This window comes from Alternaria rosae (genome assembly GCF_020736505.1).
Source record: "Alternaria rosae strain MPI-PUGE-AT-0040 chromosome Unknown BKA58scaffold_8, whole genome shotgun sequence".
Lineage (NCBI taxonomy): Eukaryota > Fungi > Ascomycota > Dothideomycetes > Pleosporales > Pleosporaceae > Alternaria > Alternaria rosae.
The window spans coordinates 613,718-631,607 of NW_025763577.1; the positions used below are offsets into that span (position 1 = coordinate 613,718).

The 17,890-nt window shown below is 52.7% G+C and overlaps 7 protein-coding genes across 7 annotated transcripts; 3 read left to right on the forward strand and 4 right to left on the reverse strand.

Moving 5' to 3' along the window:
- Window positions 1-1,790: 1,790 nt before the first annotated feature.
- BKA58DRAFT_413283 (uncharacterized protein) lies at window positions 1,791-3,007 on the reverse strand (the record flags this gene model as incomplete). Its single annotated transcript, XM_046172413.1, has 2 exons — window positions 1,791-2,800; window positions 2,854-3,007. The coding sequence occupies 2 exons, from the start codon at window positions 3,005-3,007 to the stop codon at window positions 1,791-1,793; spliced, it is 1,164 nt and encodes a 387-aa protein (XP_046022508.1).
- Window positions 3,008-3,528: 521 nt separating this feature from the next.
- BKA58DRAFT_389746 (uncharacterized protein) lies at window positions 3,529-5,902 on the reverse strand. The gene is made up of 2 exons (XM_046170772.1): window positions 4,321-5,902; window positions 3,529-4,253 (listed from the first exon to the last, which is right to left on the reverse strand). The coding sequence occupies exons 1-2, from the start codon at window positions 5,765-5,767 to the stop codon at window positions 3,727-3,729; spliced, it is 1,974 nt and encodes a 657-aa protein (XP_046022509.1). The 5' UTR covers window positions 5,768-5,902; the 3' UTR covers window positions 3,529-3,726.
- A 7-nt stretch (window positions 5,903-5,909) lies between these two features.
- BKA58DRAFT_224099 (uncharacterized protein) lies at window positions 5,910-6,956 on the forward strand. Its single transcript, XM_046166307.1, has 3 exons — window positions 5,910-6,204; window positions 6,253-6,418; window positions 6,467-6,956. Exons 2-3 carry the CDS (start codon window positions 6,408-6,410, stop codon window positions 6,738-6,740), a joined length of 285 nt encoding a protein of 94 aa, XP_046022510.1. The 5' UTR covers window positions 5,910-6,204; window positions 6,253-6,407; the 3' UTR covers window positions 6,741-6,956.
- A 1,770-nt stretch (window positions 6,957-8,726) lies between these two features.
- BKA58DRAFT_224192 (WD40-repeat-containing domain protein) lies at window positions 8,727-10,504 on the reverse strand. The gene is made up of 3 exons (XM_046166308.1): window positions 10,341-10,504; window positions 10,122-10,287; window positions 8,727-10,071 (listed from the first exon to the last, which is right to left on the reverse strand). Exons 1-3 carry the CDS (start codon window positions 10,376-10,378, stop codon window positions 8,890-8,892), a joined length of 1,386 nt encoding a protein of 461 aa, XP_046022511.1. The 5' UTR covers window positions 10,379-10,504; the 3' UTR covers window positions 8,727-8,889.
- A 564-nt stretch (window positions 10,505-11,068) lies between these two features.
- Window positions 11,069-13,836, forward strand: BKA58DRAFT_320204 (armadillo-type protein; the record flags this gene model as incomplete). Its single annotated transcript, XM_046167753.1, has 3 exons — window positions 11,069-11,337; window positions 11,387-13,730; window positions 13,804-13,836. The coding sequence occupies 3 exons, from the start codon at window positions 11,069-11,071 to the stop codon at window positions 13,834-13,836; spliced, it is 2,646 nt and encodes an 881-aa protein (XP_046022512.1).
- A 628-nt stretch (window positions 13,837-14,464) lies between these two features.
- Window positions 14,465-16,308, forward strand: BKA58DRAFT_224260 (pyridoxal phosphate-dependent transferase). Its single transcript, XM_046166309.1, has 4 exons — window positions 14,465-14,775; window positions 14,837-15,047; window positions 15,146-15,606; window positions 15,677-16,308. Exons 1-4 carry the CDS (start codon window positions 14,548-14,550, stop codon window positions 16,121-16,123), a joined length of 1,347 nt encoding a protein of 448 aa, XP_046022513.1. The 5' UTR covers window positions 14,465-14,547; the 3' UTR covers window positions 16,124-16,308.
- A 185-nt stretch (window positions 16,309-16,493) lies between these two features.
- Window positions 16,494-17,337, reverse strand: BKA58DRAFT_321059 (DHBP synthase RibB-like alpha/beta domain-containing protein; the record flags this gene model as incomplete). The annotated part of the gene is made up of 2 exons (XM_046167792.1): window positions 16,494-17,122; window positions 17,205-17,337. 2 exons carry the CDS (start codon window positions 17,335-17,337, stop codon window positions 16,494-16,496), a joined length of 762 nt encoding a protein of 253 aa, XP_046022514.1.
- Window positions 17,338-17,890: the final 553 nt, after the last annotated feature.

Below are 17,890 nucleotides of genomic sequence, written 5' to 3' on the forward strand. Positions count from 1 at the left end.
TCAGCTTATTAACAATGTTCTCTCGAACCGAGCTTTCGAGATAATCACTCATCGCGACCCTGCAACCGCAACCGTAGTATCCTCTCTTCCGTCTTTGTAGCGAAGCGTTCCAATAGCGAAAATCACGCACGCATGCAATGCATCTATAGACTCTCGCATATGTAGCCGCGGGCAATCCCGCCTAGCGAACTGGACTTCCTTCTTGAGAGTAAAGGCATAGCGATATGTGAAGGTTATATGGGATGTCTAGACGCTATGCGTCGCATCGCTTGCATCATGATACTTTTTCCCGCGGGTTTTCGGCGTTCGCAGACTGCGTGGGCTTCCAAGGTTTGTGGGGTGGAAGAACAGCTCATTGGCGCTAGCACCTCCTTCAGGACGTCAGAAGACGAACTCGTTCTGTCGAACACCATCTTGAAGGTTCTGGTTGTTCTCAGTTCAATGAGGACATACGTCAGTCGACCTCAGCATATCTCAGGACCCTTCCTTCTTCAGACAAGGCAAGATCGTCGATCCCTGAATCCCCTACCTTCGGCATCGGCCGTCGGTACGGCTGCTGTCTGCTGTCGCACCTTGTCACACACCTCTCTGTCGGACCTTTCGGAAGGACCCTGAAAAAGTGCCCTTGTCCTTGACCCTTGGAAATGTGATGCGTCTGACACCCGTTCAAAATGATGTCAACGTCTCGTGTTGTCTTTCCTGTTCATTGTACCGAGGCGAAAAGACGACGAGGTTCCACCGACTTTTTCCCCTTTGGGTAATACAGCCAGTTGGATATCGCGATCGTCAACGCCGACAATGAATCAGTTTTTTTGCGAGTTGGTGTTCGCGCGCGTCTGTATTGTGGGGGTTGTGGGTTTGCGGAATCATCTGCTCTTGTCGTAAATTTATTAGCTACAGATCGAGTGTATTTTACTGGTGAGAACCAAAATGAGGCGGAAAATGCCCGGGCAGCTGCCGTCGCTGCGTTTCGCGTACAGTACCCAGGAACGGGTAGTTCGCGATGGAAGGTCAGGTAACACGAGATACGACGTCATCGCCCGTTTCCAGCCCCATCCCGTCCATGAGGTCGGTTGCTAATAACCATTTCATTTCCGGTACGAGTCCTGGAGATCAGCAGTAGGTAAGCAGCATAGCCCTGGATATGCTGTGAACACTAGTTCAACGTTATGCTCCGGTGCTGAAGTGTTCCGATGCTAAGGTGCAAGGTTCGGATGTAAGTCATCAATCACATGCACGGCGGGGAATTTCCGCTTCACCCTGCATGCAGCTGGCAAGTCGATCGTTGGAATGTGACGGTCAAGCTTGTTCTTCATTGCACGATGGGATTGGTGGCGCGTTTACCGCGTGTATGCGTGGCATAGATGGGACTGGCTGTGTCGATGCTGTGGGTGTAAGCTGCGTGGGGCAAAGGGAAGGGTGTACGAATGTTCCTGGGCTCAGTGTTTATGTAACGTGAAGGATGTTTTACTGGTTTGTAGTGTACTCAGGGCGCAAATTCGGGGGTGCACCGGGAAGAAGGTTGATTTCGACAATGAGTGCTACGGAGCTGACTCATGGAAAGAAGTAATGATTCGCCCCAGGGAAAGAAAAAGGTACTTCCGTGAGGCAACAGCAAACATTGTACGAAATTTATGAAAACGTGACAAACAGGAATGCTGCTGAATAACCAACTCAAGAAGTCACCCATCGAATGTGAACACTGCATTACGGACAAAGATCTGCTCAATATCATACACAACACACACTCGGACACACCTTTATTCCACCTCAGCTAACCCCTCTACGCCCTAACTATCCCCCTCGACCTCGACTTCTTCATACCCACTTCCCCAATCAATCGGCTGATACCCACTAAACAAGCTGTCTCCCAATTGATACCCTGGTTTGCTAAAATACGTCGACATACGCCCCATGAAGACTGGTGGTGTATCGTACTCTTCGTCTGTATAATAAGACGGATCTTGGGGTATGGCAGAGTAGTTTGCTTGTGAGGGCCAGTAGGAGGAAGATGGGTTGTCTCGGTGAAGTGGAGAAGGGGGAGGTGATGTTTGTGTTGCGGTGGTTGTGTAAGTCGATTTTGGCGGTGATTGTGAGGTGTGGCAGTTGCATGTACATGATGGAGTGTTTGACGTAGGTTTTCGTCGAGGTGGAGGGCTCCGCTGTAATATCATGGTGTTCGAGGCTACGGTGGGTCGTAGCGGTGTAGTTGCAACTGATGCTGGAGATGCCGTCTTCATCGATTCCATCTTGCCTTCTCGTTCCATCACTGATTCGGTATGTATCCTATCATCTGATACTTGCGGAGACGCTACTTGTTCCAACTCACCCGCGCTCGAACCGAGCGCTGTCCACTGCGATATATACGAAGGTCGTCCCGGTTGCCTCATCTGCCCCTCAACAATCGTCTCGCCCAACAGCGAAATATCCGAGTTCGTCCTCGAACTCGTATAACTCAAGCTCGGCGGCCGACTCGCTCGTTGCGAACTGATCGAACTTGACCGCTTACTCCTATTCGTATCACTCACTCCGCTATCAGATCGTATGCTCGTTTCCGACAATGGCCGCAAGAACGACACCGTTCTCGATCTCCTCAGTGCTTGCCTATCGAGCTTCTCTTCATCTTCAGTAGGCGCTTGCTTCTTCAGTTCCGGCTCTTTGTACTCCAGCTTGCCGTTCTTGTCGGATGCGAAGTATTCTTCGCCTCGCCCGAAGACGACTTGAAGGGATGCGAAGTCTCGTGTTGTGCCGTCGTTGGGGTAGAGCCAGTCCTTGAGTGCGGGAGGGAGATCGTAGCCATCTTCCGGTTGTTAGTATAGAACCTTCCCTTGTTATCAGACAGCGTATGCGCACCTTGTCTAAACTCTCCTCCTTTGGTCTTCCAGCACACGTAGTATCGCTCGAAGGCGCCGAATGCGCAGACTATCAGGTCGTCTAGACTTTCGGGGTCGTTTGGGTCCTCTGGTATCTCTCCTAGGCGCTTGTAGAGCCGTGTGGATGCATCCATGGTGGGTGATTAGTTGGGTAGAGAGAAGCCGTGTAGGAGATGCGCTTTAGTCCTGTGGCAAATCCTCCATCCAGTGCATTAGTTGACAAGTATTAGGGAATGATTTGTATGCTACCGATAAACAAGGAATATGGTATGGAGAAGTGGTCGATCAGAGCCCAGTCGTTGATAGTCAGTGCTTGGAATACTGAGGTACCCAGATGGTTACCCCAGCTTCCAACAACTCGACATATTACTGCCCTCGTTCAGCATTACCATATCCATCAAACGCTTCTCGCTACACGGCAACATATCATCGCGTGATCATAATCGCTTGCGACATATGGCCAAAACGTGTCGGAAACCTGATGCACTTGCGATGAGTGAGTCGGTCGATGGTGGGTCGAGTTTCACAGTTGCCGGACCGCATAGACATGCAACGGATGGGTTAGCCGGCGGATCCATCGCACATGGTAACGCGTAGCATCTGGATTGACTGTCGCTCGAGTTTTGGATGTTGGTGATTGTGAGAGGTGAGGTGGTAGAAGAAATGAGGAAAGATGGTGGTACTGAGCGAATTATGGAATGTGGCATTGACGCCTAATCGATTTCGGGCATCAACACAGAACGTGATTACTCAACCAAGCACTACCTACCTGTGAAGTAGATATGATGATGTTTGATGGGATTTTTTCATTGATGTCTATCTTTCATCTGTGTGATGGTGTTGCAACGCTAGATCACTTCGTCTTCCCACCTTCGTCCTCCAAACCAACCAAATCATCAATCTCCCTGAACAACGCCGAAGTGGTCTTCCTTCCACCCGTTTTCACCGCTCTCTCCCTACCACTAGTGGTACTCACGGTTCCCCCACCCTTCCCAGTAGAAGTAGTACTAACTCCCCTACCCACCCCACTCGCACTTCCCCTCCCCTGACCCCCTCCAATCCTATTACTCATCCCCTGATTCCCCTTGCCACTCGTCATAGTCCTCGCAAGCGACTGCCTCCCCGATGTCATTGTGGAGGATCTAGGTGACGAACGAGACGTAGCGGCTCTAGAGGAGGATGGCGATGAGACTTCAGAGATGGAACGATCTCTTTGTCGGCGATCGGGAGTGTGTCTTTGTGTCGACTGCTGTGAGGTTGATCGTCGTGATGAGGGACTTAGGCTTGGGCTGGGAGTAGATCTATTCGGATTTGGTCGACGGGGTAGAGATATAACGGGTTTGGCGCTTGACGTAGATCGAGCTTGGGATATGGCTGGGTCTTCTCGGATGGAAGGTGCGCGTTGGCGGGGAGGTGTTACCGGTCGTTGTATCGACGGATCGGACACAAAATTCGGTTGTCATTGATGGTTGCGATCGTGTCGCCAGTGCTTTTGCTTGTTTCGCCTTTGAGACGGCGAGTGCTAGAGGGGCCGGTGTTGGTGAAGCTTGGGGCTGTGTACTGACACTCGGCACGCTCAGTGAGGCATCCTCATTGGAGTATACAGAGGAAGTGTTACTGTTGGCACGAGATCCACGTTTACTCGATCGCTTTCCGGCCTCAGGACTAGTCTTTTGCGCTGCTGCCATGGCTTCGAACTTCTGCGCTTGAGCTAGAGCTCGAGAGCCGCTGCTTCTGTTCAACTTGGGTGTCGTTCGCTTCTCGCTGGAAGATGTGGGTTGCTCTTCAGGTGACGACGGGGAGTCCACCTTTTCTGGATTGCCTCTGACCTCATCGATACGTATCGGTGGTGATTGAGCTTGCGCGACGTTTGGCTCGTTCGATGAAATTTCTGTCTTTTCAGCGAGCGATGACTGAGCTTCGGCTTGCACAGGTTCCGTTACGACAGGAGGCGTTGGGTTAATACTTTGACCCATACCAGACACCTCAGCAGATGCTCTGTCCCGTCCCCTCCCTGGACCCGAAATCTCCTCTTCACCCCCTCCAACAGCCTCATACGCCGGCGGCGGTGTCCTTGACCTAAAAACCAAACTCTCCACCACGGGCGGCGGATCCTCAAAGATCGACTTCGGTATCTTCATCGGCCTCCAACCCTCTTCCTTCCCATCTCCCACACCAGCCCCAACCCCCGGCCTCACCTCCACAGCCTCCCCACCCAACGGCTTCTCAACCGGCGCATCCTCCTCCCTCTCAACCTCCCTCTTAGTAGTCTGATCCGCCATCCTCTCGTCCGCCTCTTTCTTCCACCTCCTTTCCTTGCGACTAAGTTCGATTTCCAGAACACGCGTACCAGGTGCAACTCTAGATTTGAGGCCGTCATCGCTGATATCAAAGTACAGACCCCATAGGCCGGGCGCTTGTTCAACTGCACACCACCCCTCCCATCCATCGAATGTGAGCCGCCGATCTTGACGCGTGCAGTCGAATGGGCCGGTGAGATGCGGTTGTGCATCAGCTCTCACTCCGTATTTCGCTTCTCCCGTGTCTCTATCAACATAAACCCAATTCATAATCGGCGCTACATCCGTAATCGTCGTGACAAGTCCCTCATAATTCGTATCCGGGTAAGGAAGGTAATATCCGGCATAAGGATGACCCAGCGGGCTTCCATCTTCCGTCCCAGTATCGATCCAGAGCTTCCCATTCCTCAGCACGACTTGCCGGCCGTTTATCTCGCGGCTGCGAGGAGAAGATTTGACGCATGTGGCGATGAGGTTGCAGCGGCGGGCGCGGTGTTCTTCGCGCTTCTCTTTGGATTGCGATTGCCGGATTGCTTCTTGGGAGCCGAGGAGGCCCGGGGCTACGATTGTGGCGATGAGGATTGAAAGGACCATTTTGCGTGTTGTGCATTGTCGGAATGCGTTTGGGTGTGGATGGTAGCATGGACATGCGCCATGTTCGCCATCGCTTGCGATGCAGATCGAATTGGTCTATGCACATTACCGTAGTTCCATAGAATCGGGTTCGCTTGATAACTCCGGTGGTCTGATGCTCGCTCGACTGAGAACAGAAATGTCTAAGCTGAGACGGTCGCCCTGAGCCTCACTAGCCCCTGTGTGTTTCATCCTCATAGCCGCCCCGCCGGCAAGCATAGGATATCCCCACAATGTTCAAGCGACCACTGTTGATCGTCTTGCCTGGACCCTGGAATCCTTTTCGGTAGTGAGGCTGGTACGAGACTCGAATGATGGCAGCGACTTTGAGACGCAGGAGTGCCACAACAGCTGTTTCGAGCGTCCAACGCAACATCGACTCATGGCGAAGGTGAAGGGTATGTGCTATTGTCGTGTCTAATGGCGACTTTGCTTATAAGGCAAAGATATGGCACTTAATCAAGGCCAGTACAGTTGACCTTCATCTCATCCTCACCATCTACCATCACCAATACCTAGCAACGGCCCGGCGCCTATCCAGCTTGAACCACTTGCCTGATACCTAATATCAACCTCTTGCTGTCTCCAACCGTCCATCAGAATGTCTACCCTGTAAGCAACTCTGGTACGAAGGGTTTTGCATGTACTAACCTCAATCAGCGACTCCACTATCCGCCCAACAGCCTACGGCTCCGACACTGAGAGCGATGGACAAGCCTCCGGTGGCCGTAAGGTGTCTTCCACTTCCAAGGTTGGCCCTGTTCCATCCTCAGCCACACTCAACCGACCGGCCGGCAACATCATCAAGGGACCAGTGGACGACAACGGCAAGCCCAAGGATGCGGCGTTACTCCTGGGTATCAAGCTAGATTTGGAGGCAGAGATTCACTTGACGGCAAGGATTCGTGGAGATATTACTATTGGATTGTACTGAGCTACTGGCATGGTGAATTACGGATGATGCTTGGTGCGTCGCACGCCAAGCTCGAAGACATCTGGTGGTGTGTGCCCAGAGCAGAAGCAAGGCATTGGCCTGAAGGATGTCGACCTGAAATGCATAGGGCGATTCCAGATCATTGATTGGAGGACACTGCTAGCGGCATCGCAAGAGCATACGAAGGCGTCACTGGTCACGAGTATCATAGAAAAGGATTGAGATCTGAACATATCGTTAGCATTTGATACGCAAAAAGCAATCAATATGTGCAAGTTGAGGGTGTTGATCAGACTCATGCCCTGTCACAGGCAGTTATCACCATTGCCGTAGCTCGGTAGACCGTCGTGATAAATTGAATGTTCATCTTGTAAAGGAAAGTGGATGTAATGGACAAGGACTTACCATAGAGGATATCATCACGCTTACAACATGAGTAGAAGATCCTATGCAACCGATCAGTTGCTGTTGTATCTCATCTTCATAGTGCAACACAGTATAGTGTGGATCAGACAGGACAGTTCTCGTCGTCGCCGAAGCTTGGACATATGCTTGTCATTGATAAAGTCGTATCATCATATCGAGGAAGGAGATGGGCGGTGAGCGTACCGATTGTAGTGAGGCAAGCACTGATGGATCTGGGTAGCAAGTTAGTAAAAGCTTCTACCAGTGAAGAGAAAGCAAACAGTATGCATGAAAGTGGGATCAGTTGACATGAATGGATATTTTGATTTTAAGTCTTCACCGGGCGAACCCGTCGGACTCGTCATCAAGTGTTCATCATTTCCCGGAAGGTGAGCAATAGGAGTGCGCTTACCTATGAGGATCTTACAGACTGCGGTGGAAGAACAGACTGATTGCGTTGTTAGCCGAAGCCCAGCGACGCTTGCATGATTGTGCAGTATTGGCGAACGAGGTCAGTCGGCGAGGTTTCTGAGGCCTGCCATAATGAGCGTATCCGTCACGAATTGTCGGTGCCCAGTGCGGAATCATCATATTATGTTCGAAGAGGGGTCGAGAGGGAGGAATCGTACCATTTGGGTCGCGGGACGATAGTGTCTACAACGCGCGAAATGTTAGCGAGAGCCAAAAGCGATGTTGAGAAGAGCAGTAAATGTGAAAGTCAAAATCAGAAACAGCCATTGTTTATCGGCACCGGCAGAAGCCTTGGTCGGTAATTTCCAGCGTGCCGTAGCACAATCTGATCATCATTGGACGGAGGGAGGTGGAGGAGAGGTATGCTTACCGGTGAAATCACCGAGCTGCGAAGCTACCTGCGGCAGTCATGAGCGCGAAAGCGCATTGCGCTTGTGTTCCAAGTGTATGTCAAGAAATTCTGAAGCTAGTTAGCTTGATGCTCTCGTCGCAAGAGTTGAAGACAGGTGTGATGAGCGCAGTCGCGATCAGACTGACGTGCAAAAGTTTGAGTTTCATTCCCCTAGAGGTCAAAGACTCTAATTTGTTTTTGGCTTTGTGAATCATCATGAAAGCGCAGGATGGAGGATGATGTGTGTGTACTTACAAAAGTGAGCGCATGCTGAGAGCAGTGCTGTTAGTGCTGGCAGTTAGTCATAGGTCTTGTGCGCACAGCAGCAAATCTTGCTACATCGTTGATGCGCCATTGCTGTGTGTAGCAATAATGGTGTAGGAAGAGAAGTCGTAAGTCGCTGAGAGAAAAGTTAAGCTATCGGAGGTTTGGCTAGTTTTTCCGCTCCACTAGCGCGTTGGTGACTAAGCCGGCATCACGCGAAGGTGGACCCCAGCCTCATAGAGACACGGGCCTCAGTACTGAGAACATCGTAGAATTACATGGTAATTATTGAGTAAGGCACGAGGATATTGCGAGTCATCTCGTTTCGCTCTGTGAACGTTTATTGAAAACACAGATCGCACGTCTCTTGCTGCTCTATCCTTGATCTTCCCGCCCATATTGACGCCAACCTGATATGCATGCCCTTCTCCGACTTGCGCCTTTACTATGACGCGTGAGAGACTATCATGGCGCGTAACTTGGGTATTTACATGAAGTCGTAAAAACTGGAACTCATGGAGTCTCGTGTACGGAAGCCCCTTCGCCTGTACATCCAACCTTCCTATGTAAAACACGTACTGGCAACGATGCGAACAAAAGTGGCGAAGCTGTCGTCTCTCATGACGCAAAGATGCGAACGTTCAAGTCAACGCAGCCTGTCGCAATAACACAACGTATACCTGCTTTGGCAGCATCCTCCTCCTTCTTCTTGCTGGCACCATTGGTTGCGCCGTTAGTGGCATCGCCATTGACAGGTACATCCTTGATGACGTTGGGAGCCCAACGCATACAGCTTACAAAGTGCCCGTGTGCATCGGTAACAGTCTTGACGCATCGGCCTTCTTGAGTGAGGTCCCAGCATCTGATAGTCTTGTCGTCACTAGCCGATAGCAAGTACTTTCCGCCTGGGTGGAAGACCAGCGACCGTATCCAATTGTCATGACCAGTAAGTGTTTTGATCAGTGTTCCCCGTCCGTCCCATATCTTTATGGTCTTGTCTCTTGATCCAGTCGCAACATACTCGGCAGAGCTACTAAGTGGTGGTGGTTTCTTGAGTCCGGCGAGTGCTGCAAGGTTGGCGTACGATACTGGAGGCGCTATTGTGACGCATTCGATAACATGCTCATGACCGAGAAATGTGCATTTGGGCTCTCCTGAGCTTGCGTCCCATAGCCGGGCAGTCTGGTCGTTTCCTGCAGACAAGAGCCATCGTCCGTCAAAGCTAGGGGCTACGTCTCGTACCCAGTCAGCATGCCCGCGTATCGTCTTGACGCAGTATCCCGTTGTGACGTCCCAAATGCGCAGTGTCTTGTCTCGAGACGCAGAGACTAGTAAGTTGCCCGACGACGGGGATCCGGCGGCGCCACTAGGAACGAATCGAATCGCAGAGACGGAGTGGTCGTGCCCGGGAAGCGTCCTGATGTTCTTGTATTCGTCCGAAGGATCCCACAGCTTGATGGTCAAGTCGCTCGAGCATGACGCCAGCAGTGTGCCACCTCTTGGACCACCAAAATCGACATCCAGCACTCCTTTTGTATGTCCCTTCACCGTCCTTTCGAGCTCACCTAATTCCCAATCCCAGATCTTGATGGTAGTGTCTTCCGAGCCTGAAGCGAGTGACGAGAATACGGGGTGAAAGGCGACGCAGGTAATGGGCGAGCGATGTGATTGGAGGGTGTGTCGTGCTGGAGCCCGTGGTAGCCAGGCGGTGGGGTCTTGGTTTCTCCTGATGAGTGAGGTTGGCGTTGTGGAGTCGAGCTCACTCTGAAGGCTCTGATTGCGTTGCTCGAGTTCCAAAACCTGCAGAGGGTAAGCATATGATTTCAGTGCAGGTATTGACGCGTAAGCACCTTCTTCTGCAATCGCACTACACTGGTCCACTTCTTCTCCAGCAGCCCCTCATACTTTTTCCGCGTGGCATCGTCGAAACTCTCGGCTATATTGGCTTCTTCCCGGAACGCTTCCGCCGTCTTTGGCGCGTTTATAACGCCCAGATATGCGATTATGGCCTTGTGCCTGGCTCATCGTCAGTCATGGCTCTCGAGTCACTCGCTGTCTGCAATGCTCACAGCTCTTCCGCTTGCCGGTCTGTCAATATCGCGCTCATGGCGGAATGGCTAGGTCATACGCGATCGACGCTAGACGGGACCATGCACTATCGCGACGTGGTGCGTAGTCGTGTGCGGTCGAGGCGGAGGTTTTTGGTGGGCGCGGGGAATTGCGGTGAGCGGAGGGTCGTCTGCAGGGGCGGCTGGCGGGGTATCTTGGGCGCAAATTAGAGGAGGCGAGAGGCGGCGGCGGGAGGATAGCGATTGTATTGAAGCAATAATCGTGCGTGTGGACGATGGGGGTGACGGGCGATGGGGGTGATGGGGCATTCATTGCAGGGATGTTGGGCAGCAGGAACAACTGTGACGCTGCTGTGTTGTTCCCGAGGAAACCAGCGCCCCAAATACTGCACTTTCTACATCACCAGCCCACACCCATACTCGACCCCTCACACTCCGCTGTTATCGCTACCCGAGACTTTGCGATTCAATAGTCTCACAAAAAGCAATCGACAACATTGTCTACTGACATCATCTGGTACGTCTCCGCCGCGCCTACCTCCTGCATCAGTCATGGCGCAACTGTCCCCACTCTGCGCATATCACTGTTGCTCTACACAGTGTTTAGACTGTTGCGCCTCTTGCTACAGGGGCTTTCAACCTTCCAAAATACCGCGACTTACTCTTCGTTAGCTTTTCTGGTTTCTTAGACGACCCCGCATTACATCCATCACATTCCATAACACGCCATGGCCGACGCAGAGGAAGATTTCAGTTCCCTGCCGCTCCCAGATCGCTTCGTACACAAGAACTGGAAAGTACGGAAAGAAGGGTACGAGGCCGCTGCCAAAGAGTTCAGTCTCGCCGCCAGTGAATCAGACCCTGTTGTGCGCCAGTTCATAAACGATGCGAGCATATGGAAAGGTGTTGCAGGCGACTCCAACGTCGCGGCACAACAAGAAGGTCTCGGCGCACTGTGCGCCTTCCTCGAGATAGCAGGAAAGGACGGCTGCACACGGTAAGCGCTTTGCAAAATTATGCGCGGCGCATTACTAAAGCATTGATAGGACACGCGGAAATACCATCACGACCATCGCTGAAAAGGGCCTTCCATCGACGCGACCGGCGGCAAAGGCGAAGGCGCTCGAAGCGCTCATGCTATACATCGAGACCGACAAGCCCGACCCCGTGATAGAAGAGCTCCTACCAGTACTGGGAAACAAGCAACCCAAAGTCATCGCCGCAACTTTAGATGCCCTTACACAGATTTACCATGCCTACGGCTGCAAAACCATCGAGCCTAAGCCTGTCCTCAAGGCGCTCCCAAAAGTATACGGTCACGCGGATAAGAACGTTCGCGCCAAGGCCCAAGAGTTGACAGTCGAACTTTACCGATGGCTAAAAGAGGCTATGAAGCCGCTCTTCTGGAACGATCTGAAGCCCGTCCAACAGCAAGATCTCGACAAGCTATTTGAAAAGGTCAAGGAAGAGCCCACGCCAAAACAGGAGCGACTGCTCCGTTCACAGCAGGCTGCCAAGGAAGCCGCTGCCGCCGCACCAGACGTCGAAGAGGAGGAAGAGGAAGAAGAGGCCGCCATTGATCTTGAGCCCGAGTACGAAGCCGTTGATGTCTTCGCAAAGATTCCCAAGGACTTTTCGGAGAAGTTGGCCTCGTCAAAATGGAAAGACCGAAAAGAAGCGCTCGATGACACGCAAAAAGCTCTTGATCACCCAAGGATCGCCGAAGGACCTTTCGATGAGCTAGTGCGCGGCTTTGCGAAGACCTGCCTGAAGGATGCGAATATTGCCTGTGTTGTAACTGCTGCGAACTGTGTCGAGCTTCTAGCCAAGGGCTTAAAGAAGAGCTTCGCCAAGTACCGCAAAGACGTCATGAACGCAATGATGGAGCGCCTGAAGGAGAAGAAACAGACTGTGACTGACGCCATTGGAGCTGCTCTGGACGCCTCATTCGCATGTACAAGCTTTCAAGAGTGCCTGGAGGAGATTCTGGAGTTTCTAAAGCACAAGAATCCTCAGGTCAAACTTGAATCGTCGCGATTCCTGGTTCGATGCTTGAAGAACACCCGCGAAGCCCCAACACCGGAACAAGCCAAGGCCATCGCAGAGAGTTCCACGAAACTACTTACTGAATCTCAAGAGGTACAGCGAGCTGCTGGTGCCGAGGTGCTTGGTACGCTGTGGAAGATTATGGGAGACCGTATCATGAACGCTCATCTGGACGGACTTGACGAGATCCGCAAGACCAAGATCAAGGAGTTCTTCGATGCTGCGGAAGTCAAGTCCAAATACAAGCCAAAGGCTGCGCCAGCGCCCAAGCCTGCAGCCGTAGCACCGACTAAGAAGCCTATGGGTAAAAGGCCAGCGCCGGGTGGCGCAAAGAAGCCGGCTCCTGCAGCGAAAGCACCCCCGCCTCCGCCTGTGGAAGAGCCCGCCGCACCTCTCGAGCCGAAGCCGACTTCAAGACCCGCCGCGTCCAAATTGGGTGCCAAGCCCGGTCTTGCTGCGCCATCAAGACTCGGTGGGCTGAAGAAGCCAGGCTCAGGTCTCGGAGCTCCTTCGCCGCGGAAATCTGTCGTTTCACCTCCTCCCGAGGAAGAAGCGCCGCCGCCACAGCCCAAGTTTGGTGCCGGACGCGGTCTCGCAGGTCGTCCCCTAGGAAGGCCTGCTGCTGAACCCGTCGCTGCCCCAGCACCACAAGCGCCAACCGGCCTCAGCCTGGTGGAACGTGCGGAACTTGATGAGCTACGAGCAGAGGTTGAACGAGTACGGAGACAGAATGAAGATTTGCGTGCAGAGCGGACGAACCTCACTTCGCAGATTCACGAGCTCCAGAACCAGAACGCTCAGCTCATCGAAGATCACACTCGCGACGTGCTCTCGATAAAAGCAAAGGAGACGCAACTCGTCCGTGCGCGGTCAGACTTTGAAGCATCGGAGCAGACAGTACAGAACCAGCGCCGCGAGATTGATCGATTGAAGCGCGAACTCCTTCGGCAAGCGCGTTCCAATTCTCCACCACCTACAGACGTCGGAGACCAGATCTACACAGACAACGGAGTTGGTAACACCAACGGCGCGCATTTTGGTGATTCCGGCTACGGCAGTCGGGCCATGCACCCAAGGCGAGAGAGGAGTTTTGCCAGTGGGCCAGGAAGCCCGGGCGGCGATGGTAAGGAGAACTTTGATTCTCTATCTCGCCCTGGCAGTAACTTGAGCGGCAAGCTAAGTCCACGAGCAGATGGTCTGTCGTCGATGTCGCGTGATGGCCGAAGCCCAACCGAGAACGGGACGGCTCACCGGGTACCTTCCGCCGGTGCTTCCGGTGCGGAAAGCTGGAAGCGTGCCGCAGAGGTTACCCAAAATCTCAAGCAGAGGATCGAGATGATGAAGGTCAGTTCCGACACCTCGCACTTTGAAGAAGACCGCCGTCTTTGTTTTAACGATGAAGCTTACATCTCCTCAGGCTAAGCAAGGTATCGGACGGCCACAGCAATAGATCAGCGACTTGCCGACTCAATCTCATTCCTTCGACGACCAGTCGTCTTTACGCTTGCGCAGTCCACGTACTGCGCTTTTCCCAATGTCGATACGGACCCATGCAGATTTCCTCGAGGGCGTTTATAGGGCTTCGTAGCTCATCGCTTATCTTAGACCCTGCATGCGCTCTGCATGCATTTATCCGTGAGCATCTTCAACGGCGTTGGTCTGGCTTGGGGCATGCATTTGTGTAATAGTGATGGTCAGGGCAGGGCATGAGGCTCAGGATAGACCAGGGGAGAAAAGGCACGCGTGCAGGCTGTATAACTTGCATGGTCTTGGTGCAGAAGGGGGACGTCGTTTTTCCCTTCTTTCCCTTCTTCAGAGATTCCCCACACGCTTTTGTTCATTATCGCGAATCCAATACTAGAACTTATGTCCCTCCTTCTTTCTTCCTCTCATTTTTAACATATCCGTTACCGTATCGAAGCTATGACCCGTCCAGCCCAACAAGACGCGTCGCGTCAACTCCGGGTTACCAAACCACTGGGACCTCACAATTAACTGTGCCGCAGACCGCAGCGACCACCCTTGGCAACACCCCAGACGATGAGATCGCAAACGTTTTACTTTTATCGCGACGTGCTGCAGGGTCGCTTCCCCACAGTACTGTAGCTGTATTTACTCCACCTCAATCTTGTACATCACGCATATCATACTGCATTCCTGAATGCGCAGCACGCGCCACCTCTCCGTGTCATCCATGATGGACCCGGGGCTGTCGCGACGAGCGCGGAACGCGCTCGACCGGCTTGTTCCTGTGCTTTCGGGTACCGCACCAGCGTCGTTTGACCCTTTCGGCAATACGATTGACCTCAGTTGTGGGGGTAATGAGGTGTTGTATCCCGAGTTGAAGCAGTTTCTGGGAGATGTTGTTAGAGATGTTGGGGCGGTTGAGGTATGTTGATCCCCTCGCTATACAGTATACTTTCGGCCAGTCATGTGTTGTGATGGAATAGGCATTTTCGGAGCCCGTCCCGTCGATTAATGGCGGCGATTTAGGATTAAGAAACGCTCTTGCGGGATTTTTCAACACGTATTTCAAGCCTGTTCATGCTGTCAGGGCTGAACATATCGTTCTTACGGATGGGACTACGGATGGGATTGAGAACCTAATTCATGCTGTATGCGATGATGGGGACAGTGTGCTTGTTCCTGGGCCGAGTTGTCGTAAGTATTCATGTCACAAAACCATCCAGACTCATAACTTTTCCCATGTCTTACTCACAAAACAAAACCACACCCTTCCATTTTCTGACATTATATAGCAGACATCTCAGTCCTATTGAAGCGAAAAGCAAACGTCCATCTAATTCCCGCCCGCCCACCAACCTACTCCCACTGGGACAACTACCTCGTCCCCTCCCTGCAAGCCGCCTACGACTTCTCCTCCCACCGTTCCCGAATAAAAGCCGTCTTGTTATCTAACCCCAACAACCCCCTCTCGCGATGCTACCCCCGGGAAACATTACGGGAGTTACTGGAATTCTGTCAAGAAAGAGGATTGCATCTAATTGTTGATGAGGGGGCTGGGTTGATGCGGTTAGATGGTGGTAAGGAGGAGGGTGGAGGAGGAGGAGGTAAGAAGAAGAGAGATGGAGCAGAGTTTGTAAGTGCGTTGGCGTTGACGGAACCGCTTGTACCGGAGGGTGCGGTGAAGGTCGATCCGAGTCGTGTGCATATTGTGTGGAGTGCAAGTCGATTATTCGGATTAGGTGGGCTGAAGATCGTAAGTCGCTCCTCTTTTTCCTCGGGATCACACGTGTTGGAATGATGATGAGCTGATATGAGTATTGTAGGGTTGCGTGGTTTCCCAGCAAAACACTCCCCTCCTGACTTCCCTGGCACTGACGAGTACACACCCCTCGTCCCTCTCGACCGTCTACTTATCTTCCCTTCTGACGTCCTCGCGACTCCCCGATCTCCGCACTCTGAATAACAATCGACTGACATCCTCCTACGTTGCCCTCACCGATATCCTAAGGCAGCACGATATCGAATTCGTGGTACCTACACACGGTCCCTTCCTCTTTGCTAAACTAGCAAAGAAAGCTAGGACTGTGGAAGAGGAGAATGTTTTCTGGAGAGATTTGGAAGGCAGGGGTGGGATTAAAGTTGCGCCTGGGAGGGTGTTCAATGGGGTGGAGAAAGATGGGGGTTGGGCGAGGGTGAGGTTTTCGGTCAGCGAAGAGGTTATGCAGGAGGTGGTGGGGAAGCTGGAGGACTTCTTTGGAGGGAGTGGATGAGGGCGGTACTATCGTCTGGAGTATCTAGCTGAGAGGTGGTTTGCTTGCTTGGCTTTGGCTTTCTGTTCGCAATGGGTCGGGACATTTTGATTACTTTTCGTGGTATCAGCGTGGGCGGAGCTAGTTTTCGTCGGATCTTACAGAATGACATGCGTGTACGACTCGTCTGGCTTTCGGGTAGAGAAGCTTGCGCTGGATTGGAGTATCTAATAGTACAATATCAGGTTTTCTCCTCCTGCTCCACGACTAGAGCATGTGTGTCCATCAAAGTGCGCCAACACCGACCACGTACAACATACCAACGGGATCATCTCATCAATGACCTTCCTCTCATAATCGCACCTTTCCCCGGTCCTCTGCCCGCCTCAAACTATGAGGACGTACCTAGCACCCCATCATTCTCCTCGATATACCTCACCATATCATCAATCGTACACACCTTAATCCCCCACTTCTTGCCAAAAGCCAAACAATCATCCCTCCTCATCATACCCCCACCAATCAACTCCGGCTTACCAGGCACCTCCTCGCCATCAGTAATCAACTCGCAAATAACACCCACGGGTTGTTTGCCCGCCAGCCGACACAGATCAACCGCAGCCTCTGTATGCCCCCTCCTTTCACGCACACCACCATCCCTCGCCTGCAACGGCAATATATGACCCGGTCTCCTGAAATGGCTAGCTTTGGCGCTGGGGTCTGCGAGCATGCGGCATGTTAAGCTGCGGTCTGTTGCTGAGATGCCCGTTGTGACGGACGCGTCGGACGCGTCGATGCTGACGGCGTAGGCGGTGCGGTTGGGGTCGGCGTTGTCGGCGACCATTTGCGGGAGGTGCAGGGCGGCAGCGCGGGAGACGGGGAGGGGCGCGCAGATGTAGCCGCTTGAGTAGCGGATCATGAAAGAGGCTTTTGAGGGGGTGAGGGCCGAGGCTGCGATTATGAGGTCGCCTTCGTTTTCGCGCGAGGGCGAGTCGAGGACGATTACGAATTCGTCGTTTGCTGGAGAGGGCGCGTTAGTAAAGGTTGTGTGGGGTGAGGGGTAGGGTGATTCTTAGAGCTGGTGATGCTCGCAGGCACGTACCGAAGGCTTGTATAACGTCTGGTATCGAGTCGAACGCTGGGTGTGCGGGTGTGGGATTTGAAAGCTCTGTCGCGTTGCCGTTGACACCGTTAGTGCCGTGGGCAGGCAGCCCGTTCTGGAGTTCCACAGGCATGTTTTTGGGGTATGACTGTGGTCCAATTGCTTTCTTTTGGTATCGCCCTCTCTTAAAGTAGTTGTGTCGAGGAAGAATAACGGAGCTTGGTCGTTCCGCGTGCTTGCAAAGCGTAGAGCTCGCTACCACTCTGCTTAGAAAAAGATCTCGTAAGCCACCGGATGTCCGCGCCTGGAACCTCGAGGTATGCTAAGCTGTGGAATGATGCTCTTTATGGGAGTTGTAGACCCTAGTGTATACCGCGACACAACGCGAGAGTTAATTGAAGGGATAAGAGCGGAGTCAACGGCAGTAATCTTGTGCTAACTGCGGAACCGGCGGTTGGATGTATCACAAGATACTTCGAGAGGGGTGCCTCGGAGCTTGCCTATGTCGGTGACTCGGTCGCGGCCTCCGATGTGGCGGCAAACACCGATTGCCGATGTGTGGCTTGAGGTTGCGACTGCTGCAAGATCGATATCTGACAAGTCTGGATATCCTTGTACCAGGCGGGCTGAATGTCAGACGTCGTGCGCCGGTGGCTCTGGAACATGGCGTGCTCTCTCCCTGACAG

What these genes read in the sequence shown, in the direction of transcription:
- BKA58DRAFT_389746 (XM_046170772.1), bottom strand. Translation starts at nt 5,767, where the DNA reads ATGGTCCTTTCAATCCTCATCGCCACAATCGTAGCCCCGGGCCTCCTC. An exon ending in ATCAATGACAACCGAATTTT is followed by an intron (nt 4,254 to 4,320) that starts GTGTCCGATCCG and finishes CCATCCGAGAAG; the next exon opens with ACCCAGCCATATCCCAAGCT.
- BKA58DRAFT_224192 (XM_046166308.1), bottom strand. Translation starts at nt 10,378, where the DNA reads ATGAGCGCGATATTGACAGACCGGCAAGCGGAAGAGCT. An exon ending in GACCGGCAAGCGGAAGAGCT is followed by an intron (nt 10,288 to 10,340) that starts GTGAGCATTGCA and finishes ACGATGAGCCAG; the next exon opens with GCACAAGGCCATAATCGCAT. An exon ending in TAGTGCGATTGCAGAAGAAG is followed by an intron (nt 10,072 to 10,121) that starts GTGCTTACGCGT and finishes TACCCTCTGCAG; the next exon opens with GTTTTGGAACTCGAGCAACG.
- BKA58DRAFT_224260 (XM_046166309.1), top strand. Translation starts at nt 14,548, where the DNA reads ATGCGCAGCACGCGCCACCTCTCCGTGTCATCCATGATGGACCCGGGG. An exon ending in GAGATGTTGGGGCGGTTGAG is followed by an intron (nt 14,776 to 14,836) that starts GTATGTTGATCC and finishes GTGATGGAATAG; the next exon opens with GCATTTTCGGAGCCCGTCCC. An exon ending in GATTAGGTGGGCTGAAGATC is followed by an intron (nt 15,607 to 15,676) that starts GTAAGTCGCTCC and finishes TGAGTATTGTAG; the next exon opens with GGTTGCGTGGTTTCCCAGCA.